Here is a 22,516-nt window from a genome sequence, read left to right as displayed (position 1 = left end):
GATAGAAAGTGAAGAAAAATTGGAAACTGGGGTGTTTTTCACAACCTCCCATCCTGACAACTCAGCTAACTTGCAGAAGAAAATGGCATCCTTGGAAGGGTCCCATTTAATCAACTTCTTCCCAGGCAGCTAGTTGATGTCCCTGGGGAATGGTACCATATTGGGAGCTAAGTATTAGTATCTGTTATTAAAAAGCTGGGAAATTGTTTGGGTGCCTGGTGGCCTGGGATCAGTGGAGCCCTGCATCAGGCTCCCTACTCAGCAGGGAGTCTGCTTCTCCCTCTTCCCCTCCCCAAGCTCGTGTTCTCTCTCTCTTTCAAATAAATAAGTAAAATATTAAAAAAAAACAACAACTGGGAAATTGTAAGTCAGACTACATTTGTTGAATCTATGTTGTTGGTACTATGCATAACATTCATCCCTGCTGCCATGTCCACTTTATGTAAGAGACAGTCTGTAAGGACAAGGGTGGCTGGAGAAGGAGGCTGATACTCATACAAGACATCATCTTGTTCATGTGATTATAAACATCTTATTCTGCTGAAACTACTCCTTGGTGAGCATTCATAGATGGATCAAAAAATATCTTGATATTCTGTGCTCATTCAGAGATATCTATCCAGATATCTCTTCCCATTTCTTCCTGTCACGATTTTTCCTATGTGTTCCTTCCAATCTCTGACCTTTAGTCACAACTTAGCAATCAGTGTGGATCCTGCCTCTGACCATCTCTCACTTCAGGAAAAAAAAAAAAAAAACTTAACAAAATAGTTATACTACTCACAAGTTCTGCCTACTGGGAGGACTTTTCTTCCCCACTTTATTTGGAGGCATCATGGAGTGAAACTGTGGAGCTCCTGTTGTCTGCTTTGGGGTGGTTCTAGTCAATCCTACAGAGCTACTTGTAAATAAGGCCTGATTTTTCCTTCCTCAGTTACTAGTCATAGGAAACTCCTAATGGGGTTCTAAGGATAATGATTGAGAGAGAGGGGTAATGGAGCTGGATTATGGGCCATAGGCATCTGAGCCATTTGCTCATGTAACTTAATCTATCTATGCCTTCATGCTTCACTCAAGCCTGATCTCATGTGTGTTGCTTTCATTTGTTAATAGACTTCTGTCCATGCCCAACAATACCAACTGGTGAAGGGTAGCTCAGGTTGTATGGTAACTTGGTGGCTCATAGAAAGCGTTCATTTTCTGCTATAGACCAGTAGCAAGCCAGAATCTATTTCTTAAAAGAAGAAAATAATCTGAAGAGCATGGCACTGCTTTGCTCTAAAATCTTAAAAGTCTACTTTGTGGTTAACCAATAGGAATTTGTCCATCAGTGCCATAGAGTGTCCCTATCTGCTACCATCATTTCGAACATAATTGGATTTGCAGTATCCCGTGGCCCAAATGGTAGAGCAGCTTATGCAATAATCTAAACTTACCGAATTTTCTCTTTTCTGAGTCCTGATAAAAACAATAAAAGCACTAATAAAGAACAGACTTTAAGGTTACCTGGCAAATGGGTTGGAGTAATAAACCGGAATAAGGAATCTGTTGCCTCCAAAATCCAGAGACATTCTGTTCCTTCCTTAGTAATAGGAAGGATCTGATACAGCAAATTTCCTTTCACCTTCACAGAGATATCTGAACATGTGCAGGCCATTGAACCCCTAGAAATTTCATCAAGATTGTAAGGCCCTGAATTTTTGTGGAATTCTTTACCACCTTCAGTTAGCATGTGTCTTATCAAGGTGTTTCGCATAGTTCCTTCTTTTTTTTACCAGATCCAAGCATTATGGTGTCATCAATGTGACAGAACAGTACGATGTCTTATACAATAGAAAGGCAACTGAAGTGCCTTTAGACTAGATGATGTCCTCAGGATGGATGTTAGATTTAGCCCTGAGGTAACTCAGCAACAGTGTATTGCTGACCCTTTCAGCTAAAAGTCAACTTCTAATGGTTTTCACCAATAAAATACCTGCTAAATACTATTTGTCAGGGGATTGTGGAAATTCCAGCAATGAAAACACATGATAACAACACCTTTTAAGTCCTTGATGTGGCAGAAGTATGGTACTACATTTTGCCTATTTATTTTGGTAGATAAATGTAGTTCTGTGGCTTTTACCTGGGTTTTTCTCCACAAGTCAAGGAACAAATCTGGTTTTCTGTCAGTTGCTGAGTCTGTTTCTCACAACCATGCATTTTATGGCTGGGATAAAATCACATGATGGGTTTAGGTGCACACAGGCTTACTGTGGTAACCAAACCATATATCCAGTTATCTCTATAGACATCTACCATGGCTACTGGACTACAGTTGCATTTTGGATCTCCAGGTATTGCTTGTTAGTCAGAACCAGGGCCTTAGAGCCTCACAGTCTAGATATTCAACTTCTACAATACACAGTCATTCTGATAAATGTTGGCAGGGTTTCTTAGAGGAAGGCCATCAAACTGGATTCCCAAAATCCAATGGTGATAATTTAATTCTAGTGATTAAGTGCTGCCACTCAGCTCCTGCGGTCCTGGGGTTTTATCACACCCACTGAATATAGGGAATCCCTGGGATCCCATTATCCCCATTGGATTTTGGGAATCCAGTTTGATGGCACCATTTGCCACTGTCATCCTTGGCCTACAGGTAATAGCCACCCCAGAATTCTTCAAGGCTGCTGGAGCATCCCTGAGGAATACATTAAAGTTAAGGAAGTGTCCTTGGAGAAATTTAGGTGCACAGATTAGAGTTGGTGAGTGGGACAAATCTCTGCTAATAACCATTTCTTCCTAAAACTTTGGATACCTACTTTTCGGTATCACAAATGTTTTAACTTCATTATTTCTTACCTTGGGGTAAAAGCTTTAATCAACCATTAAAGCAAACTGCTACAAATACTCTTAGCCCCTTGATTAAACATATTGAATCCAAAATCTTTGCTTAGTACATGTGCTCATTTAACACATTTTGAAAATCCAGCATTATCCTTCCACCCTGATCCAACAAACTTAGAATTTATACTTATAAGGGCTCCCCAGATTTCTGTCAATAAAAATAATTCTTTTGGTGTTCATGGTACCTCGTCACACAGCTAAGAGGAGAGTTGAAGACCATACATGGCTTCCCAGTATTTACCTGTAGTTGCTGTGTTTTTTGCCTGACCAAGGGCTACATGGAGACAATAGAGGGGGGAAATAAACAAGTTGAAGGACCTCTGGATCTTAATGGCTATAGGAAGCTATATTATTTTTTAGTTGCTAGCCAAAACCACACAAATAAACATATTGCGGGCTATAAACCAGATTTTAAGGGAGTTAGGTATTGGATAGGGCCCATTCAAAGATGCTCTGGGGCTACTATTTCAATGCCAGTCCTGCCAGCCAGGCATTTTTTTTTTTTAAAGATTTTATTTATTTATTTGAGAGAGAGAGAATGAGAGAGAGAAAGCACATGAGAGGGGGGAGGGTCAGAGGGAGAAGCAGACTCCCTGCCGAGCAGGGAGCCCGATGCGGGACTCGATCCTGGGACTCCAGGATCATGACCTGAGCCGAAGGCAGTGGCTTAACCAACTGAGCCACCCAGGCGCCCCAGGCATTTTTAAAATAAAATATATTAGACTATATGAGTAATTGATATAATAAAGCTCCATCAAGACCTTTAGGTTTTTCATTAAATGTCAGGCTTTGTTGAATCTCCAAGTGCTGGATCTCTCTCCTGTAAGTGTCTCATATCCTAAACAGGACTATATTCCTTTGAAACATGGCTGCTTAAGGGTCATTTTTTAAAACTCTTTCCCACCTTTGACATTTTTATGGGCTGGCCCTTTAAAATAAAATATGAAAGATTTTCACAATAATGATGCCCTAGTATGTAGTCACTGAAATAACAGTGTTGGTTAACCTGAGAGGGGAAAGATGTCTTGGCAGACATATGGATGATTTCCTTTAAAGCTGAGATCATGACTTATTGGTCATCTAAAAGACAATATCATGTAGCAGGTCAAAAAATGGGCTCTGAAACCTGAATCCCTAGATTCAAATCTCAGCTCTACCACCTACTTGCTATGTGATGTGGGGAAGTAAATCTCTGCTGCTTAGTTTTGCCATCTGTAAAATAAAGGAATTGTAATAGTAAATGTCTTCCAGGATTGTTACAGGCTTTCAATAAATTAAGATATCTAAACAAATTAAGATATCCAATGTTTAGAAAACTGTAAGACTATGTCATTGTTAGTTCTTGATATTTTGTATTTCTTTGTCATGCCTTCTTTAATTACCAAAACAATATTGTTTTGTTCAACAATATTGAACAAAATTCAATATGTTTAATCAATTATACATAATCATACATAATCAATTATGTATGATCAATACATAATTTTGTATTGATCATCAAAAAATAATAATAATATCAACAATGAATATTTCTATATCATTTAATGATTTACAAAGAGTAATACTAAAGTTTTTTTTTTAATCTTCATATCTGTTTTGGTAGGAGTAATTTTCATCTCTATTTTCTAATTGAGAAACCTTAGGTTACTGAGATAATTGAGAGATATCATGGCTTGCTAAAAATCACAAAAATAATTAATGTAGATGGATTTAAATTTATGTGACCTAATTCTACATTTCATCTTTTCCAAATATAACTTAATTATATGATTCATGGTGCTTACAAGGGTTTACTTATGTAATTCCAACTTTCTTGTACTTTCATTCCTTCATTCATTTATTCATTCAGGAAATGGCTCTGATGGGGCAGGATACCAGACATTGGGGACAGTGTGCAAAAAGAAGAAGAGATAAAGTCTTTTGTTATCAAGGAATAACAGCCTAAATAAGAGACAAAAATTAAACAAATGTTTATGGAAAATATGTTTAAGATTGAAGATATATGTAATTTATATTACAGAGAGCTCAATAAAATGCTAGCTCCATGAGAGTATGAAACTGTTTTGTTTATTATGGTATCTTTAGTATATAGAAGAATGCTTGAAACCCTAGTGCTTAGTGACTGTTTCTTAAATCAAATAAATCAGTGAATTATAAAATATAGCAAGTGGAAGGAAGGAAGAAAAAGTACTGAAGAAGGAAAGGAAAAGTACCGAGGAAGGAAAGGAAAGGAAGGAAAAGTACTGAGTGCTATTGGATGGCATAATGGAGGACTTAATTTAAATTGGGGAATTAGAGCTTGCTTGGAAATCTGCCTGTTAATCTGAGACTGAAAAGAGGACAATAGCCAGATGAAGGGGGAAGGGTGAATGGAGTGATCCAGGCATGGAGAAATCACCTGCAAACCCCAAAGGTATCAATGAGTCACAATAATGAAAAAACCAAAAGAGGCTCATTCTGGCTGGAATACTTTGAAAGAAGCAAAGAGGTGCTAAGATGGAGTAGGGGAGAAAGGGAAGGACCAGAAGCTAGAGGGTCTCAAAGGCCGTAATAATAATATTACAGTTTTATCCTACAATAGGAAATCATTGAATGATTTGCACAGAACATAGTCAATTTTCTACCATCTGCTAGTTATATGAAAAATAAATCAGAGGTAAGTATGACTGGAAATGGAAGGTGTTGTAGTAGTCCAAGTAAAAGAGGATGGCTGCTTGGATTAATTGGCAGTAGAAATAGAAAGAAGTTGGAGAATGATAATAACAATAGCAATAATTAAGATTAACTGAGCGCTTACTATGTGCCAGACACTGTTCTAAGAGCTTTATATTCATTGACTAATTTCATTTTTACAGCAATCATATGGGAATTAAGGTATTAAAAAATAAGTAAGCTTCTTATTCTTACACAATTAGTAGTAGACAATCTTAAGTTTAAACAAGGGCTGTCTTATTTATGAGACCATGGTCACTGCAATCTACACTGGATACATGGGAGATAAGATCTGGGAATATTGAAGAGTTCATGATAGATTAGATGATGTGTATATCGAGGAAAACTGTGAGGTTTCAGTTTGACTAGGCTGGTATTAGTTGGACATATGTGTCTGAAGTCCAATAGAAATTCCAGACTTGCAATGTGATTTGAAAGGAATCATTTCCTTTTAATTTTTTTAAAAGATATTTTATTTATTTATTTATTTATTTGTTTGTTTGTTTGTTTGTTTGTTTGTTTATTTATTTTAGGTGGGGAGGGGCAGACGGAGAGGGAAAGAAAGAATCTCAAGCAGACTCCTTGTTGAACGCAGAGCCCGAAGTGGGGCTTGATCTCACAACCCTGAGATCATGACCTGAGCTGAAATCAAAAGTCAGATGCTTAACATAACTGAGCGATCCAAGTGCCTCTTTCCTTTTTTAAAAGTTACATATAGATATAGATATAGATGATATAGATAGAGAGCCTGGGAAATAGATGAGGTTGCTTAATATGAGAGTGTGATGCAAAAAGAAGTTGAACTGATATTTGAGCAATTCCACAATGTTGGGGCCAGATAGAACAAACATGTAAAGAAGCTTAAAAAGAGTTAGCTAAAGATGCATGAGAAAAACCAGGAAAGCATGGTATCATGACATGTATGAGTGTTTTGAGAAAGGAAATTGTCAACTGGATCAAGTGCTGATGAAAGATCATAGAAAGTGACTAAGTGGAACATCTACAGGATTTAGGAACATAGAGGCATTGGTGTCATGGGGGCGGAAGGCAGACCATAGAGTTTGGTGAGTGATGAATGGGGAAGAAGTAGGGAAGGATGGCTATTAATGGGAGTAAGTGATAAGCATGGAAGACAGAGTGGGAAATGAGGTTAATATGTGTATATGCATATTTTAATGTTATACATGAGCATATTTGCATATTGGTGGGGAAATCAATAGAATGGAAAATAGGGAATAAACAAGAAAAAGTAGAGAAAACCAGCAGCAGAAAGCTATATTAAGGAATTACAATACAGAACCAAACAAAAAAATGGGATGGACTTAGGGTTAAAAGCTATAGATCCATTGCTGTCTGCCACCAAGGATCAGTTCTGAACTCCCTCTCTTAGCTGCATTCTAGAGACCACATACAGGATTCAGGAGGTTGGACAGATTGACAAAGAGTGTGCCTTCAGTCTTGAAATCTCTTTGTGTTGGCCCTCTCTTCGGTTTAAGTAATAACTTGATTATATAAATTAAGATGATGTGGTTTGTTAATTTTGATCATATTGACCTATATATAGGAAAAGTAATTAATTCCCATGGTCCCATGGAAGGAGTAAGTTAAGCAACACAATCTAGATTTTGTCTACTTGGCGATGGGCACTGAGACTTACGCTGTTGAAGAGAGATCCCTCAAGGGCTCCAGAAATATATAAAAGGATTAAAGCCATCAATGTGTTTATTCATTTGATTATACATTGAATACTTAATTATTCTGCAGATATGTATTGAGCATCTATTACTTGCTAGCCACTGCTTTGGACAAAGGGGGTGATGAAAATAAGTGAAATCTCTGCCTTCATTGAGCTACACTCTAGGGAGAGAAAGGTAAAGATACACATACTATCATGATATTAAATATACACATATTATAATATGAGGTCTGATAAGCACTATGACTCTTCAGTATAAAATTTAAAAACACAAAACTGACGGTTTGGGCAGCAATCCAGATAGTTTCCAAAAATGGTGATATATTCTATGATACAAATATGAAGTGGTTACTTTAAGTGAACAGAGGACTATATGCACCTGTAATTTAGAACTGATAAGTATAATGCCTGGTGACACATAGTAAACATTCAGTAGGTTTTAACTATTATTATAGGACAGACTATACGACAGACTAGCATGGAGTGAATAAGCAATAAGGGCTTGGGGGAAAAATAAGCCCTAAACTTAACTAGGAAGGATGAAGAGAGCAGGCAAATGAAGAGGAGGAAAAGCTTCCTAAGCTGAGGGAGGAGCTTCTGACAAGGCAAAACAAGTATGATACTGAGGGATACATTTAGGAACCTGTTATTGTTTTGACTGAAGTACAGTTTGTGGCCATCTGAAGAAAAGTGCATTGGAAGAACCAGAACAGGACTCCAGTGTCTTCTAGCTCTGGAGAAGCCAGGAATCATGGTAATGTTGAGGGCGGGGTGAGAACAGCAGTGTCCCCTAATCCTCTCCACTCTCCCTATTAGACTGTAGCTACTAGAAATAACTACCTGGTGCCAGGTATTATACTTAGGGCTGGAGGAAAAAATTACATTTGAAACCTACTTTTAATGAGTTAACAACAATGACATTTTTTTGAGTAATTTCTACATACATGTACTGTTTAAAGTGATCCCCATATATTAATCCATTTAATCCTTAAAACAACTCTATCAGCTAAATAGAATTCTTATCTCCTTTTTATAAGTGAAGAAACTGAGGCACAAAGTTGCAAGTCTTGTTCACCATTGTATTCTTAAGGCCAGGCATACTCTCTGACATCAGAATTTTTCAATACATATTTTTAATGAATAAATTAATAATGACCAGATGAATCATGTCAAAAACTGAGTTTGTTGGGGCCAGGGTTGCATGTACATAATCAGGTCACTGTCTCCCTGGTTATATTGTGAGATGATTATAGGACAATGGTTCTCAAACTTTCTGATGCATGATTTCCAGAGGCTCTTGCTAAAAATCTTATTAGGTCTAGGTAGAAGCCCATGAATCTGCATTTTTAATAGGGATCTCAAACATTTTATTCTAAGATGATACCTGAACAAATTCTGGAAAACAGAAATTTGCTGTGCACCATGAGTTGATAGTCATTGGAGTTAGATACAAGACGAGTGATGGTGGTTGTGGCTCAGCCTATCAAAGGAAGGAGAAGGGGAATGGTGACTTCTAAGAAGTATAAGGAAATCATCAAGTGCAGTGGAATGGTGGTTACCTATGTCCTTCATCCATATTGCAGGGGTTCTCAACTTCAGTTTATTGACAATTTGAACTTTTATAATTCTTTGTTGTAGGACAGCTTTCTTTTCAGTTATAGAATGTGTAGCAGCAACTCTGGACTCTAACCCTAGATGCCAGTAGCTTACGCCTCCCCCCCACCCCAGTTGTGACAACTGAAAATATCTTCAGATATTGATAAAGGTCTCATGGGGTCAAATGACTCGAGTTGGAAATGACTGCCACAATGGAAGACAGCGAGCTTTCTCCAGTCCCTTAGTGGTAGCAATTTCTGGCCTTCTAACCTAGAATCATGCATGACACCTGATCTGTTTTCTCTTGAGTATTACTCTGTGAGACACTATGCTTTTTTTTGACAAGTATAGTATACTTACTTGGCTTTTTCCAGGACTCACAATATGTGTCACCGCCCCCCCCCTCTGGTTTATTAAATCAAATGAGACAGACTCTCAGGGTCAAGACATGGCTGATATCTAAAATAATTATTCCTTCTTCGGGTTCTGGAGGGCTCAGATCCCTTTTACTCAGTTTACAGGGAATTATAATTAACTATGACAGCAAAATAGGATCAGTTTCCCAGAAGATATATATTATAAAAAGGAAAAAAATCAAAGAGATAGAAATAGTCAGATAAAATTGCTTGAAAGAAAGGAGTGAGATAAATTTGAAAATATTTCAGCATAAAATTGTCAAAAATCTAGAGTTTGGAAAATACAGGAAATTTCCCAGTCTGGAAATTACTCCAGTCCTTTATCTTCCATAAAAGTAAACTGGCAACATGTAATCACCCAAGGGTATATCCTTCACCTTTCCTCTCCATTAATTTCTCTTAACTGTTCTCAGCATCTTTCAGTTATATATGGGAACAGTAAGAGTGAAATCTTGTTAAGAATTTTTGATGGAATAACTATCAACTACTATTGTATAACACTATGCAGTATCATATCCCCAGTAATATATGCAAAAATCTTACCTAATCTTAGCATAACGCAAAGAGTAACCAGGCAAGTATTTGCTATTCACTACATACTTCTAGTGAATTAATTCCTAGTTCACTGGCTAATCAGATCAGTGAATTAGTGTGGGCATCCAATGAAACAGTTAGTTATCCAAAGCACATTCTTTTTTTTTTTTTTTTTTAAGATTTTATTTATTTATTTAACAGAGAGAGATACAGCAAGAAAGGGAACACAAGCAGGGGGAGTGGGAGAGGGAGAAGCAGGCTCCCCACAGAGCAGGGAGCCCGATGTGGGACTCGATCCCAGGACCCTGGGATCATGACCTGAGCCGAAGGCAGACGCTTAACCGACTGAGCCACCCAGGCGCCCACCAAAGCACATTCTTAATTAAAGCAGAAAAAAAAAAAATCTACTCAGATTTATATTGACTTCAACTTTTAACTAAATTTATTCACCTCGGAATCTATTATAACAAACTTTATTGTTAAATAAATTATTTGGTATGAGCTACCTTGACTAACATGCTTTGTTGAAGAGAATAATGCTGCCTAATTAACGTTTAGTAGGAGAAGAAAGACAAGGAGGTCAATACTATTTTCAGAGGAGACCAAAAAGATGGAGAATCAGTCAGAGAGAAGAGAAAAGCCCAGCACTGCACCATCTGTTATTCTGGGCCAGGAAATATCTGTAACCTTGTTACCCCCATCCAGTTCCTTTAAGTGATTTCAGAAGATAAGGTAGCAACAGTTACCTTATGCTCATGCACAAACACTGTTACTTCTGCCTTGGATTGTTTGCCCGGAGACAAATACTCTCAAGTAACTCTGTGGTTTTTACTTGCCCTTCACCCCTGAATCTGGTCAATTCCAGGTGGTTGTGGGGTGATCAGCGAGACAGCCAAAGACTCCAACTCCAGGTGGCTTCAGTGGGAAGCAGGGATTGAGGAAAGCATAAAGGCAGAAGACGGCTGGGCAGAGACAGCCTGCTTCTACCACCACCACCACCACCGTCTTCGCCTGTACAGTTGTTCAAGCTGCCAGAGGCTTCTGGTTGCCATGGCAACTGTTGGGCTCTGCTGCAAACTCAAAGCAGAGCCTCTGAAGTTAGGTACCAAACACGGAGCTCAACAAACCGGAAGGCAACTGGGGAGGGAGCAGAGAGCAAGGATTGCCCATGTAATAGGTCTCCAACTCCTATGGCTAAAAGGACCATTTTAAAATAGAATTTTTGTTTATGTTTCTGTAAAATGCGATAGTTCTTGCTGGGCATTATTCATGAGCATCCTTGGGTGCCCTGAGAGAGGAGACTGCCAATCCTTTCACTCGTAAAGGCAGCGAAAGGGGGGTTGGAAACGTGATTACCAGGAATGCACCGAGCCCGCTCATTCATTCATTCAATTAGATATTCAGCCTCTCCTGAGAGCTCATTTGTGCCGGGCACTGTGCCAGGTGCTGGGACTGCAAAGCGAAATGAGACACCGCCCAACACTCAAAATTAACGATAATTAAACATTAGCAGAACCTTCGTGAGCCTGGGGAAAACCGATTAGGTATGTAAGCTTGCCACGGGTCTCTCTGGGAAGGCGGATTCAGAATTCAAACGCGGGAGAGAAAGAGGCAGTGGCCCCCGAAATAGTGTCAGGCAGGAGGGTAGGCCAGGCGGAAGAGGGAGGCTTCTTCCCCTAGGGAGGGATTCTGTCGAGGCCACTCAAACGTTTCTCCGAGGCAGAGAGAGAGAGAGAGAGAGAGAGAGGTCTGTTTTTCTTTGGAAAGACGGAGCCCTTTCCCCCACTGGGCTCGATTTCTAGTAGGAGAAGCCCCGCCTCTCTGGGCCTTAGATTGGCCCAACTCTTTTTCAGATAATTTATGCCAGCATCCTCTGGGTCTGATTGGCTCCCCGGCTCAATTCCGCGGGGAGTCGCATCCTACCTGGTTGGGAGGTGTACGGCCTTGCCACTCTCCCCCGCCGTACTCTCCTGGCTGCTGCCGAGGTGCGAGAAAAAGTCCTAGCTTGGAGAACTGAGCGGAAAAGCGATCCTGATGGGTTCTTGGAAAGCTTTTCTCTTCTCCCCTTTTCTTCTGTGGAGTCAAAGTAGAGTGGTGAGGCTGATGTTCTTGTTACTGACCCTGCATCTGGGAAACTGGTGAGTAAATTCAAGGACTTAAAACTATTCTTTGGGATCAACCCCCTTCCCCCTCATTTCTTTTCTTTTCTTTTCTTTCTTTCTTTTTTTTTTTGAAAACCATTCTAAGTTAAGTAAGTGGCATTTCTCTGGACACAAGCGCGGTATTTTACCATCATTTTATTTTCTGGTCAGATACACTTATTTTCAGATAGGAGGAGACGAGTCTATGTATGAAAGCATGGAAGGCAGTTCAGTTTTGGATTTGTTTTGTTTTGTTTTGTTTTGGCTTGTTTGACTTGGCATAGTAGAAACTAGTAAAGGTTCAGTTCCTGGGAGATGGAGTAAAAATGATTTTGCTACTAAATTTAGCGAATGAATGTCACTGATGAACTTTCTGGATAATTCTGCATTTTAAAGAGAAAGTTATTTTAGAAACTTGTTACACAACATGGTATGTATGATGATTTTCTATAAACAAATATTGCTTTTTCTCTTACCTTTTTTTTTTTTTTTTTTGCTCTTCTGGAAAAACCCAAAGTTACATATGGAGAGAGATTATAAATATGGCTTAAAAATCAGGGTTGAGAGTGTGTTATATTTAAGTTAGAGATAACCATGTATATTTTATTGAGCTATCTGAATAATTTTTGTTTTAATTGGTTATCTACAAGGAGGTAAAAAATTGTATGGATATGAATGTGTGTGTGTGTGTGTGTGTGTGTGTGACAAAGAGAGAGAGAGAGAGAGAGAGAGAGAGAGAGAGAGAGAGAGACATTAGCAACCCCAAGCCTCCAATTTAACAGGAACAGGATTTGGACTCCTTGGACTGTAATATCTTCCAATAAAACTTTGAAATCGTTCTGACAGAAAAATAAAATGCTCAGGTATTGTACCTGGATATAAGAGTAGTGGCTGAATGGAGTTAAAATATATTAAGACATAGACACTATTAAGGTCTTGGACATACTATTCATATCATGTAACTGTATTTTATATAAATGTATAGTTAACATTATATTATTGTATTATGTGATCTTGTTTAGAACTCAAGTAAAATGCAATCACTATGCAGATGGAAACATGTCTTTATAACTACTTGCATCATTACTAAAAAAAATGATGATGATTAATTTTACTATACAGCTAGAGTGAATATTTATGTCATTACCAGCAGATAGAACAACTATATTTTCTCTCCAAAAACAGAGAATAGATTAAGCTATGCTAAGCAATATTTGACTGGCCAGAAAATGTTTGACATATGATTTTTTAAAAAAGTATTACGGTTTTAGTTTATTTATTTACCCTTTCCCCTTAGAAACTTAAATTTGTTCTGCATGGGCATGAACATACTACTGACTAATTATTTCCTGTATATAAGTTGTATCATAATCACTTATTTCTTTGAATATATTGTAAAATTATAGAAGATATTTTGGTCGATCATGTATCAGTGTTTTCATGCATCTTCATAATATTACAAATGAATCTGTATTCTCATAAGTAAAAACAGATTTACCCAGTGGTTTTCTGAAGTAACAACCTGTATGCTCCTTTGCCATTGTAAGTGCAAGTTTCCCTTGGAACCTAATAGACAAGCTGATTGATGAAATATCTAAAACAAAACATCTAAAGAGATAGTAAAGAAATCATATCTTTTGTTTTTGAGGCTATTTATATTACAATTATCATAATTGGCTCCAGAACTCTTCTCAAGTTGCTCAGAGTAAAAGAGTTATGTAGTATAGTGGACAGAGATGGGTTCTGGAAGTCTAGAGACATGATCTGTGTCAAGAGTCCTTATCCTCTTTGAACAGTTAATTCATCTAGGAAATGAAGGGCAGTAGATCACTTATGCTTTCTACAAGTTTTCATATTCAGTATGTTTTAGATTTGAACTGAAACATAAAACAACTCAATCGTTGCTCTATTGGCTTTTCTTTGCAGTTTTCAAGAGTGAAATTCTAATTGGAATTCCATGTACTTTTTTTTTTTTTACCATATGTAAGAGTGAGTGAGAGAGAAGTGTTATGCAGTTAAAATAGATAAATAATTCATTTTATCATAATAGTATAGATGATTTGGATTATTCTGGCCAAACAATAAAAGAATATTCAAAAAATAAAGCTATATGTTGCTGTTATAATTAGCTGTCAGGGCCTCCATGATGAGAGTTTATGTCTTTAAAGTATCTACAGTTGTGGTGAAGTTTTCACCCTTTTAATATTTAGCTGGAGATAATGGGTGTCAACATGTATAAAACAGTTACATTCATATTTCCTTCTCCCTTTCTCCTTCTTTTGAGGGACGTTTCTTTTAAAACTAATCACAAATGGTTCTGTTTATAAGAATTCTGTTGTCATTGCTGGTTTCTAAAATAAATCTTCAAAGTCACCTATTTGGGGATTTGCCAAACTGGAAGTTGTTATTTCTTATATTTAATCAGAGACAATAGCTTGTTTCCTCATTAGTTTCCATCAAATGCATAAAGGAGAGACACTATTGATTTTTATATTGCTGAACTATGAAAGCCTATCCTATTGTTGTAACTAAAAGCTGTAGTCAAGGTTCCTGTGTTTCGTTCTCTGTGAAGCTCTATGGCATCTTGACAAGTTGGTTAAAATCTCCTAAGCTTGATTTGACTTATTTATAATGTTGACAAAATCTAACTATAATCAGATTTTTAAGAAGCATTGAAAAAAGTGCTTGCAGGTTTTAGTTATTCTAAAAAGTATTTATGATAAGCTTTGATTAAGAAGTTATATTTTGAGAGAGCCCAGGGAAAATAACTTGTTTTTTTTCCCCAATTTCATGAGTCAATAATCATACAACTTAGCAGTCAGTTGCCAAAATGAAAATATTCAAATACACTTCCTTTATAAAATATATTATTTTCAAGTAATTTCAGTATTTTGTGGAGGTGGTAGTGATTGATTTTTCTTTAGGCATCTAATTTTTGACTTAATTTTCTAATAAAATACTGATGCAAACTTGAGGACAAAATTACCAAGTAATGATGTTCCATGATAACAGAATATTCAAAGAAGGACCGAGAGACAAAATGTTTTTGGAAACTAAAATGCAAATATTGTAATAGATCAATCCCCTGTGTATAGAGTCTTATAGGTATATCCTTCTATTTTGTTCCATTATATACTATGGGACATACTTTTGCCTAAGCAACAAAAGGAAATGTTTGACTTTTCATTCAATCATTAAATAGGCTAATCTAATATTTTATAGTTATATAAAGGTGATTAAAATTTGTCTAAGAAAGTATTAATGAAGGCAGGGTCCCAAAGGAGAGGGGACAAGGCAGGGTGGAAAAGTGGGGGGAAAAAAGCTCTTGAGATATTATCAAAATATGATAAATGACTGCCATGAGGGAAAGAGGAAAGGTGTGCATAAATTAAATGTATGGGCCTCAGGGGAATAATTCACATATACACAAGGTACCAATTGAGAATCCTGGACTTGGCCATGAGAATGTAAATTCTAGTTTTAGCTCGACCATTTCCCACTAGGGTAATTTCAGGAAAATCTTTGAGGCAGAGAGTCCTCATTTGTGAAAATGGAAATGAAATTCTCCTTCCTAGCTTGTGTCAAGACCAAGAGAGAAAATTATTGCAAAATACATAACACTTAAAATTTTAACTGAAAAGATATAACAACAGATATTCTGAGAATTACAGTGATTCTAGTATTATTTATGCTGGTTAAAGTTGTCTCAAGTGCAGTAAAGTCCTTGAACCCTTATGCATTATTAGATATGTTTTGGATTCTGGAGAGATCATTCATTCTTTTATTCAACAAATATTTCTTGAAAGCCTGCTATGGGCCATACACAGTACAACATGCTGGGTTTACAGTGGCGAGCAGACTAGACCTGAGTGTTACCTGTATGCAGTTTATACTCACTGCTAAGGCCTAGATTTATGGTATTAATCAAAGCAAAACATCTTGTAGTCACAATAAAGAAACATACATTCAGAACTCCCAGGATGAACAGAACAGTCTGCTATTAGAACAGATCTCAATCAAGGAAAGAAAATTAGAGAGCCATGAGATTTCTCATCACAGTACCAGAAGACTATGGGGGAAATGGCTCCAAGATTATAAAAACAAATGTTCAGCCTAGAACGTTACACTTAGCCAAGCAACCAATCAAGTATGAAGGGATAATACTCCTTAGATACTGTTCTTTTCCCCATTTTGCAGATGGGAAAACTGGGGCACAGCAATTTTTAGGAACTTGCTAAATATCTTCTTGCTGATAAATGCTGAATCCAAGACTCAAGTCCATGTGTTCTATGCCCAGAGCCTGCATTCTTAACCACCACACTTCTCAGATTACAAATGCAATATAAGTCAAAGCAAATAACATGACTATGGATGAGTGGGGGAAAAAAGGATAAGAGGGATGGGAGGAATGAGGAAAGGAAAAAACAGACAATGCAATTGATAGAAACAGAGGAGGTATAAAAATCTACTGTGTACCTATCACATAATCTGGAATATTATGTGCAGCGCTAGATTAATTATTTTCGGAAAAACTTTAACAAAGTGAAGCCCTTGATCTAGAAAAAATATCATAGGATAAAGAGTTAAAAGCAAGAATTTGGAATTCAGATAAGTTTTTTTGAGGACTCAAATAGGAACTTATTTCTAAGGATGCTATATAAAATCATGGTTGAATTTATTACACATAGGTATAGCGGGACAAACCATAACCAAGTAGTGAAAGCTACGTGAAGGCAGATTTTCTTTCAAAAGTCCTCTAACAGGGGCGCCTGGGTGGCTCAGTCGTTAAGCGTCTGCCTTCAGCCCAGGTCATGATACCAGGGTCCTGGGATGGAGCCCCACATCGGGCTCCCTGCTCCGAGGGAAGCCTGCTTCTCCCTCTCCCACTCCCCCTGCTTGTGTTCTCTCTCTCGCTGTGTCTTTCTCTGTCAAATAAATAAATAAAATCTTTTAAACAAAAACAAAAACAAAAGGCCTCTAACAAAATAATGGATGCCTTATCACTAGACTTCTTCAAGTAGAAGCTTGTTAGAGTTCTTGTACTCTGTGGGAGGCAGATGAAATTTATGTCTCTTTCTATTTTTAAGTATCTCAGAATCTAATTCTATTTGTAGTAAAATAGTTTAACCAACTGAAGCCTCATGTTTCAGGAAATAGTCTTAGCTATTAATTCACTCAGTAAACATTTATTGAGCATTAGCATTCATTCAACAAATATTTATTCAGTGCCTACTATGTGTTAAGCTGAGTTCTAGCAACTGGAGATGCAGTGGTAAATCAGACAGAATCCTTGCCCTCATAGTGTTTGTATCCTGTATATAGGGCATGTATGTAACAGAAAAATGCTAGATGTGCAGGACAAAGAGGGCAGAGTCCCTGTCCCCAGTGACCCTGTACTCTAGTAGTTTACATTGATGATAAAATGCTGTATTTGCTATTCAGAATTCTAGATGAGCTATAATGGGGACACCAAGGAAACTGGTGTCAGTTGCAACTCTGGGGAAACACTGAATGTTCTCACTGTCATGGAACAGTATTAGTGAAGGAAAGAGAGAGAGAAAGAAAGATAACATTACTAGTCTGTGGCCAGTGGTATGGTTTAGTAGGCCTTTTGAAACTGAAAACTGTATTCCTATATCTTCTGGGAGATCCTTTACTCTGGTCATCTAACCTGTGGCATTAAAATAGCAACATCCTGTTATAATCTGTATCATTTAGTTTAATAGTGAACTTCTGAACTGCGGGAATCCTTTTCTCCCAGATACAATGTATTTGGAGATTTAAAATTTCTCCTTATTTTTAGACAAATACATTGAGTAACAGATACATTGAGTAACCCAGTAGTAGAGATCGCGCTAAGCATTAAGGACAGAGAAGTAAAGTTGACAAAGACCCTCCACTCTAACCTGCAGCTACATGGGCATATCAGAAAGTCTATGATGAGAATATAGTTAGCCTAATATAAATAGTTTAATATTGGTGTGATTTGGTTCTCCAGGTAGCTTTAAGACTGCTAGAATCAAGGATTCTGTACAAGTTAATATTTGAGTAGAGTTAATATTTGAGTAGATTTCTAGGACTGTTACTTGTACAATTTGTGAATTGATTAAATGCAGGGACATTACCTAACCTCTTATGCATCAGATATGTATAACTGGCAGAATAATCTTCCAACACATGAAGAAGAGTGTTTTGAGTAAAGATTGCCTTTTCCACAAAATAGTCATATTGACTAGAACAAAGTAACCATATTGGCTAGATTAAATTTAAGTGTTACTCAGACATGTATGTTCTATAAACTAATCTGTGGTTCCATGCAGGTGGCTTATGAGTGTGTTTGTGTTGTCATTTCCTTAGTAAGGGTTCTTTTTGAAAAACCTTCAAACTGTCACACCTGGAATGACTAAAAGATAGTTTTGCTGCTTTTGTTCTATGCATCTGTATTCTCTCCTTTTTAAGTGAATGGGTCTGAAGGTATCCTTATGTCAATAAAAATATTTTAATCTCTCATTTTGTGATCCCAGGACTTAGGAAAAAAAGGTATATTTTTCTGCATTCAGAGGAACTAATTGCCATTTCTTTCTTTGGTTTAATTTTAAGATCTTTTAATATGTTTTCTAATTTAATAAACCTCCTCTTTGCAAAATTTTTAGCAGACTTCTAGAATTTATCTGATGCATAAGAGCACTGAAGGCTTAGAGAATGTGAATGTCATAAAGAATTATATTGTTTCTAAGGCTAATTTATGTTCTGTCAGGATCTATGTATATAAGTTGGAACAATAGAGAATTTGGTTTTTATTTTAATATACTTTCAAACCAATGGTCATTTTTAATAGACTTAATGAAAATTATGGTTTATTTTACCTCCTCTAAAAAATATGTTTTCTTTTTATTCTGGCAGGGCAAGTTTCATCTAACAATTCTCTTGTTTAATGATTTCTTATAAACTCCCATATTGATTCTTCTACTTAGTTATGATGATTTTAACCTCTTACATCTGAATTATGGGATTCTGATTAAAACTTCATTAAATCTATAAGGTAATTTAGGGATAATATATTAACAATGTTGTTTTATAGCCAAAATGTTTACTGTGCCTTTATTTTTTTTCTTTTTATATTCTTCATTTTTTTTGTTTTTTCACATAAGACTTATATCTTCCCTATTACATTTCCTCTTAATAATTTTGTAAGTCATACTGTTATTATGAAAGAAATATTTTTGTTTTTATTTATGAGGGGTTAGTGCTAGTATCAGAAAGATACTTTGTTTTTTTAAATTAATTTTATATTACATTAGCTACAATAATAAATTCTCCTACTAAGGCAAATAGTTATAGTTTTTAGTTGTTTATTTCCTTGATTCACTGTAATTTTACCTGCAAATAGCAAGATGAGATCTAATATTCTTTCCATTTATTCAGTGAGTATTTTTATTGGACACCTACCATGTGTTAGGCATTGGGCTATGTGCCAATGATACCACATTGAAAACCTTAACCCTTACCTTCAATGAGCTTAGAGAAGGTCATAAATAAATAAGGTAGTTAATTAAGATGCAATGTGATCAATTTTATAGGAGAGTTAAGCCCTGGACATTTTGGAAACACAAAGTGGAACACACTTACTTAATATTCTAGGCAAGGCTCCTTTCTCCTCCCTCAAATTTCCTAAGTATTCTTCTCTATGTGTGTTAAGTGATGGATCCTGTATTCCATTGTGCTAAAAAAAAAAAAAAATGATCATCGAATTGAATGGACTATCATTTCACCTCTCTAAAACTCTGAAAGTTCAGATCTGTAACTGTAATGCTTTTACTTCTTTTGCTTCCCTACTAACTTTTACAAATAATAAAAATGATTCAGAGCTACAATTGTAGAAAGGAGCTTTGTACGAAAGAATTTAGCAGCTAGAATATAAAGGAAAAAAGAAAACAAGAAAATTCACATTTTTATATTTTACTTTACTTTTCTTGTCTTAATTTCAGATCTAAAATCAATGGCTATATCTACTCTTTAAAAGCTAGCTCCCGTAGGCTTTGGCATTAGGATATCTTCTACTCAGAAACATTAGAACAGGTATGTTTCTTTCCTGGAACTTGTCACTTGACTTATGCTTATAGAAACATATCTGATGTTTATAAACAAACACTAATCTGTAATGAGCAACAGCTCAGATGAGGCCTGGCTTTGGAGTTTCATCTTCATCGTCTAAACAGATTAACGTAAGAATTGTCCCCAGGTGTCAGAACCAGGACATTACAGTCACCTTTATATGAACTATCTAAAGGGTGACTATATAATTTATCATCCAAATTAGGCCATTTTGTGAGTGAAAGAGGGTGCTATTATTATTCTAGGACAACAGGTGTAAACCAAAGCCATCCTGCGCAAACTCTGATGAATGTTTAGCCTTTTTATGAAAGACAGTTTCTATTAATTGATTGACTTGCTATAGGCTTATATTATTTTTCTCTAGCTATAAAGATGAATTCTCTTTATAATTGTATGGTATAACATATGTTGTTTTACTTAGCCTGTCTTAGTTATCACTAGTTCAAAACTTTTGCTTGTTTTATTAAGAACAGTAATACACTCATTAAAGCACTTTTTCACATGCAATAACTTATATAAACAGATTGATTTGTATCATGTCTTAAAATAGCTCAGACAAAAAAAGACAAACCGACACTGATGTAGGTGACTCAAAATTTTTCGTTAGTAAATAATTAGCGCTGTCAATTAAAAAATGTGAGAAGCAGAAGCCTTGGAGATGCAGATGCCAAGATGAGATCAGACATGGAAGAGATTTTTGAGAGAAATGCCTGTGTGAGATAAAAAGGAGAAGTGGAAGCAAGCTGAGGGGGCCTCTGACATAATGGAGGTCTGACACCTCCATGGTGGTCGGTGGGGCAGGCCGGGGGGGTGGTGGGAAGACATTTGTGTCAAAAGAGTCTCAGACTGTCGAGCACTTCTAGTAAAGTTTCGACCAGGCCAGTGAGAGTTGTCTAACATGAGTTGCCCTTTAGAGGAGCCCCTCGTCCTGCAGGAATGGGTGTGTACTAGGACTGCCTCTATGTCCAGTTATTGCTGGAAGCAGCCCAGGGAAGTTTGGGTCTGGTGCAGATGTAGGTCTGGTCCGGAGGGCTGGCAGCTGGGGTGTCAGTCAACATGTTTCCCAGGCAGCAAATTTTCAGGGCTGCCATTGTTTTCTTGGCAGAGCATAAAGCTCTGCTTCTTTCTATAAAAGGCTCTGTTTAATTATTTGATTTTATGATTAGAAATTTATTTAAAAATTCTATCTGATTTATAGGAAAAGGCAGCTCATTTTTAGGTAGGCATTAATGACAAATGTATTTATATTACAAAATTCTACAGAAAGACTGTAGCATACTATTAATATACAAACAAAATTCAATTTTCTACAGCTCTGCTAGTGTAGAATACTTAGTGTACTCATTATGCCGCTTTCCCATTAAACCTTCAGCCATTTTATACATAGGTTTTGGTAAAACAAATTGTTATATGTTATTTTTCATATAACATTAGAATATGAAAGTAATTTTCTATTTTTGTAGGCTATTCACAAAATCAGTCAAATGGATACATCCATTACACCATAGGGTTACATAATTATTTACTTAAACATACTCAGTATTTAAAATTTGTGCTATCATAGATAATACTGTGATAAACATCTTTTCATATGATAGTCTTCTATATCATTTGTTTGAATAGTTTTCTCCTTTATTAGAAAATAAGATAATTTAGATCAGGAATACAACTTTGTCTTTGCATTTTCAGAAGTTAGCACACTTGCATTACATGATATTTCCTCTATAAATGAATTAAAGCATTGTATTGGAAGTTAAGCACACATGTTAGAAAGTCTTTTCATCGGAGAATGTGTGTGTGATTCCCTGAAATTATTATTCTAACCTTTTGGAATTCAAGGATGGAGATTAGCATCCTATCCATGCACAATCCAAATGTACTAATTACCTACCATAAGTGTTGCTGCATTCTTATGAATTAGAAAACTCACAGTCCAATCACCCTGGATTTTTTAATAAAGATAAAATGAGATGATACTATGGAACCTTCCAAAAAAAGAAAAAAGTGAGAGAAAATAGCCTTCAAATTAAGTTAATCTTCCTGGTTTTATTATTCAATAGGGTATGTCCTGGAAACTCTATAAATCTATTTTTTTCTCATCTGTAAAGTAGAAATATTAATATTTATTTCATGAAATTATTCTGGATTAAATGACATAAGATGTGGAAAGAACGGAGCACACAATTCCTGAAACATGGTAAGAACTTAATGGTGTCCTCTAGGCACTCAGTGGTTGTTAGTAACAATAAAAACATCAATCTTTAAAATAACAGTTACTAATGTTTTATACTCAGGGGTCTAAATGTATTTCCATTAATTATAAAATTATGCTTATCCAAATTATTTAAAAGAAGTGCTTGAGCACGAGTCAAGAAAATCTCAGTGTTACCTAAGAAAATCATACTTCTTTCCCCCAA

The 22,516-nt window shown here is 36.4% G+C and overlaps 1 protein-coding gene across 1 annotated transcript in view; it reads left to right on the top strand.

Annotated features, from left to right (window-relative positions):
* Positions 1 to 11,716: 11,716 nt before the first annotated feature.
* The window catches only part of GABRG1 (gamma-aminobutyric acid type A receptor subunit gamma1), a 75,078-nt gene continuing 64,278 nt past the window's right edge, over positions 11,717 to 22,516 (top strand). Inside the window, exon 1 of the mRNA XM_045879466.1 lies at positions 11,717 to 11,981. Coding sequence (XP_045735422.1) covers positions 11,878 to 11,981 — 104 coding nt within the window. The 5' untranslated portion in view covers positions 11,717 to 11,877. The remainder of the gene's footprint in view (positions 11,982 to 22,516) is intronic.

The sequence above is a fragment of the Mirounga angustirostris genome, unplaced genomic scaffold, assembly GCF_029215605.1.
Source record: "Mirounga angustirostris isolate CCGP_5_RB_7025 unplaced genomic scaffold, mMirAng1.0.hap1 SCAF_2, whole genome shotgun sequence".
In the NCBI taxonomy this organism is placed as follows: Eukaryota; Metazoa; Chordata; class Mammalia; order Carnivora; family Phocidae; genus Mirounga; species Mirounga angustirostris.
Note: the sequence above shows the minus strand (reverse complement) of the source record. Positions and strands in the feature narration are given on the sequence as shown.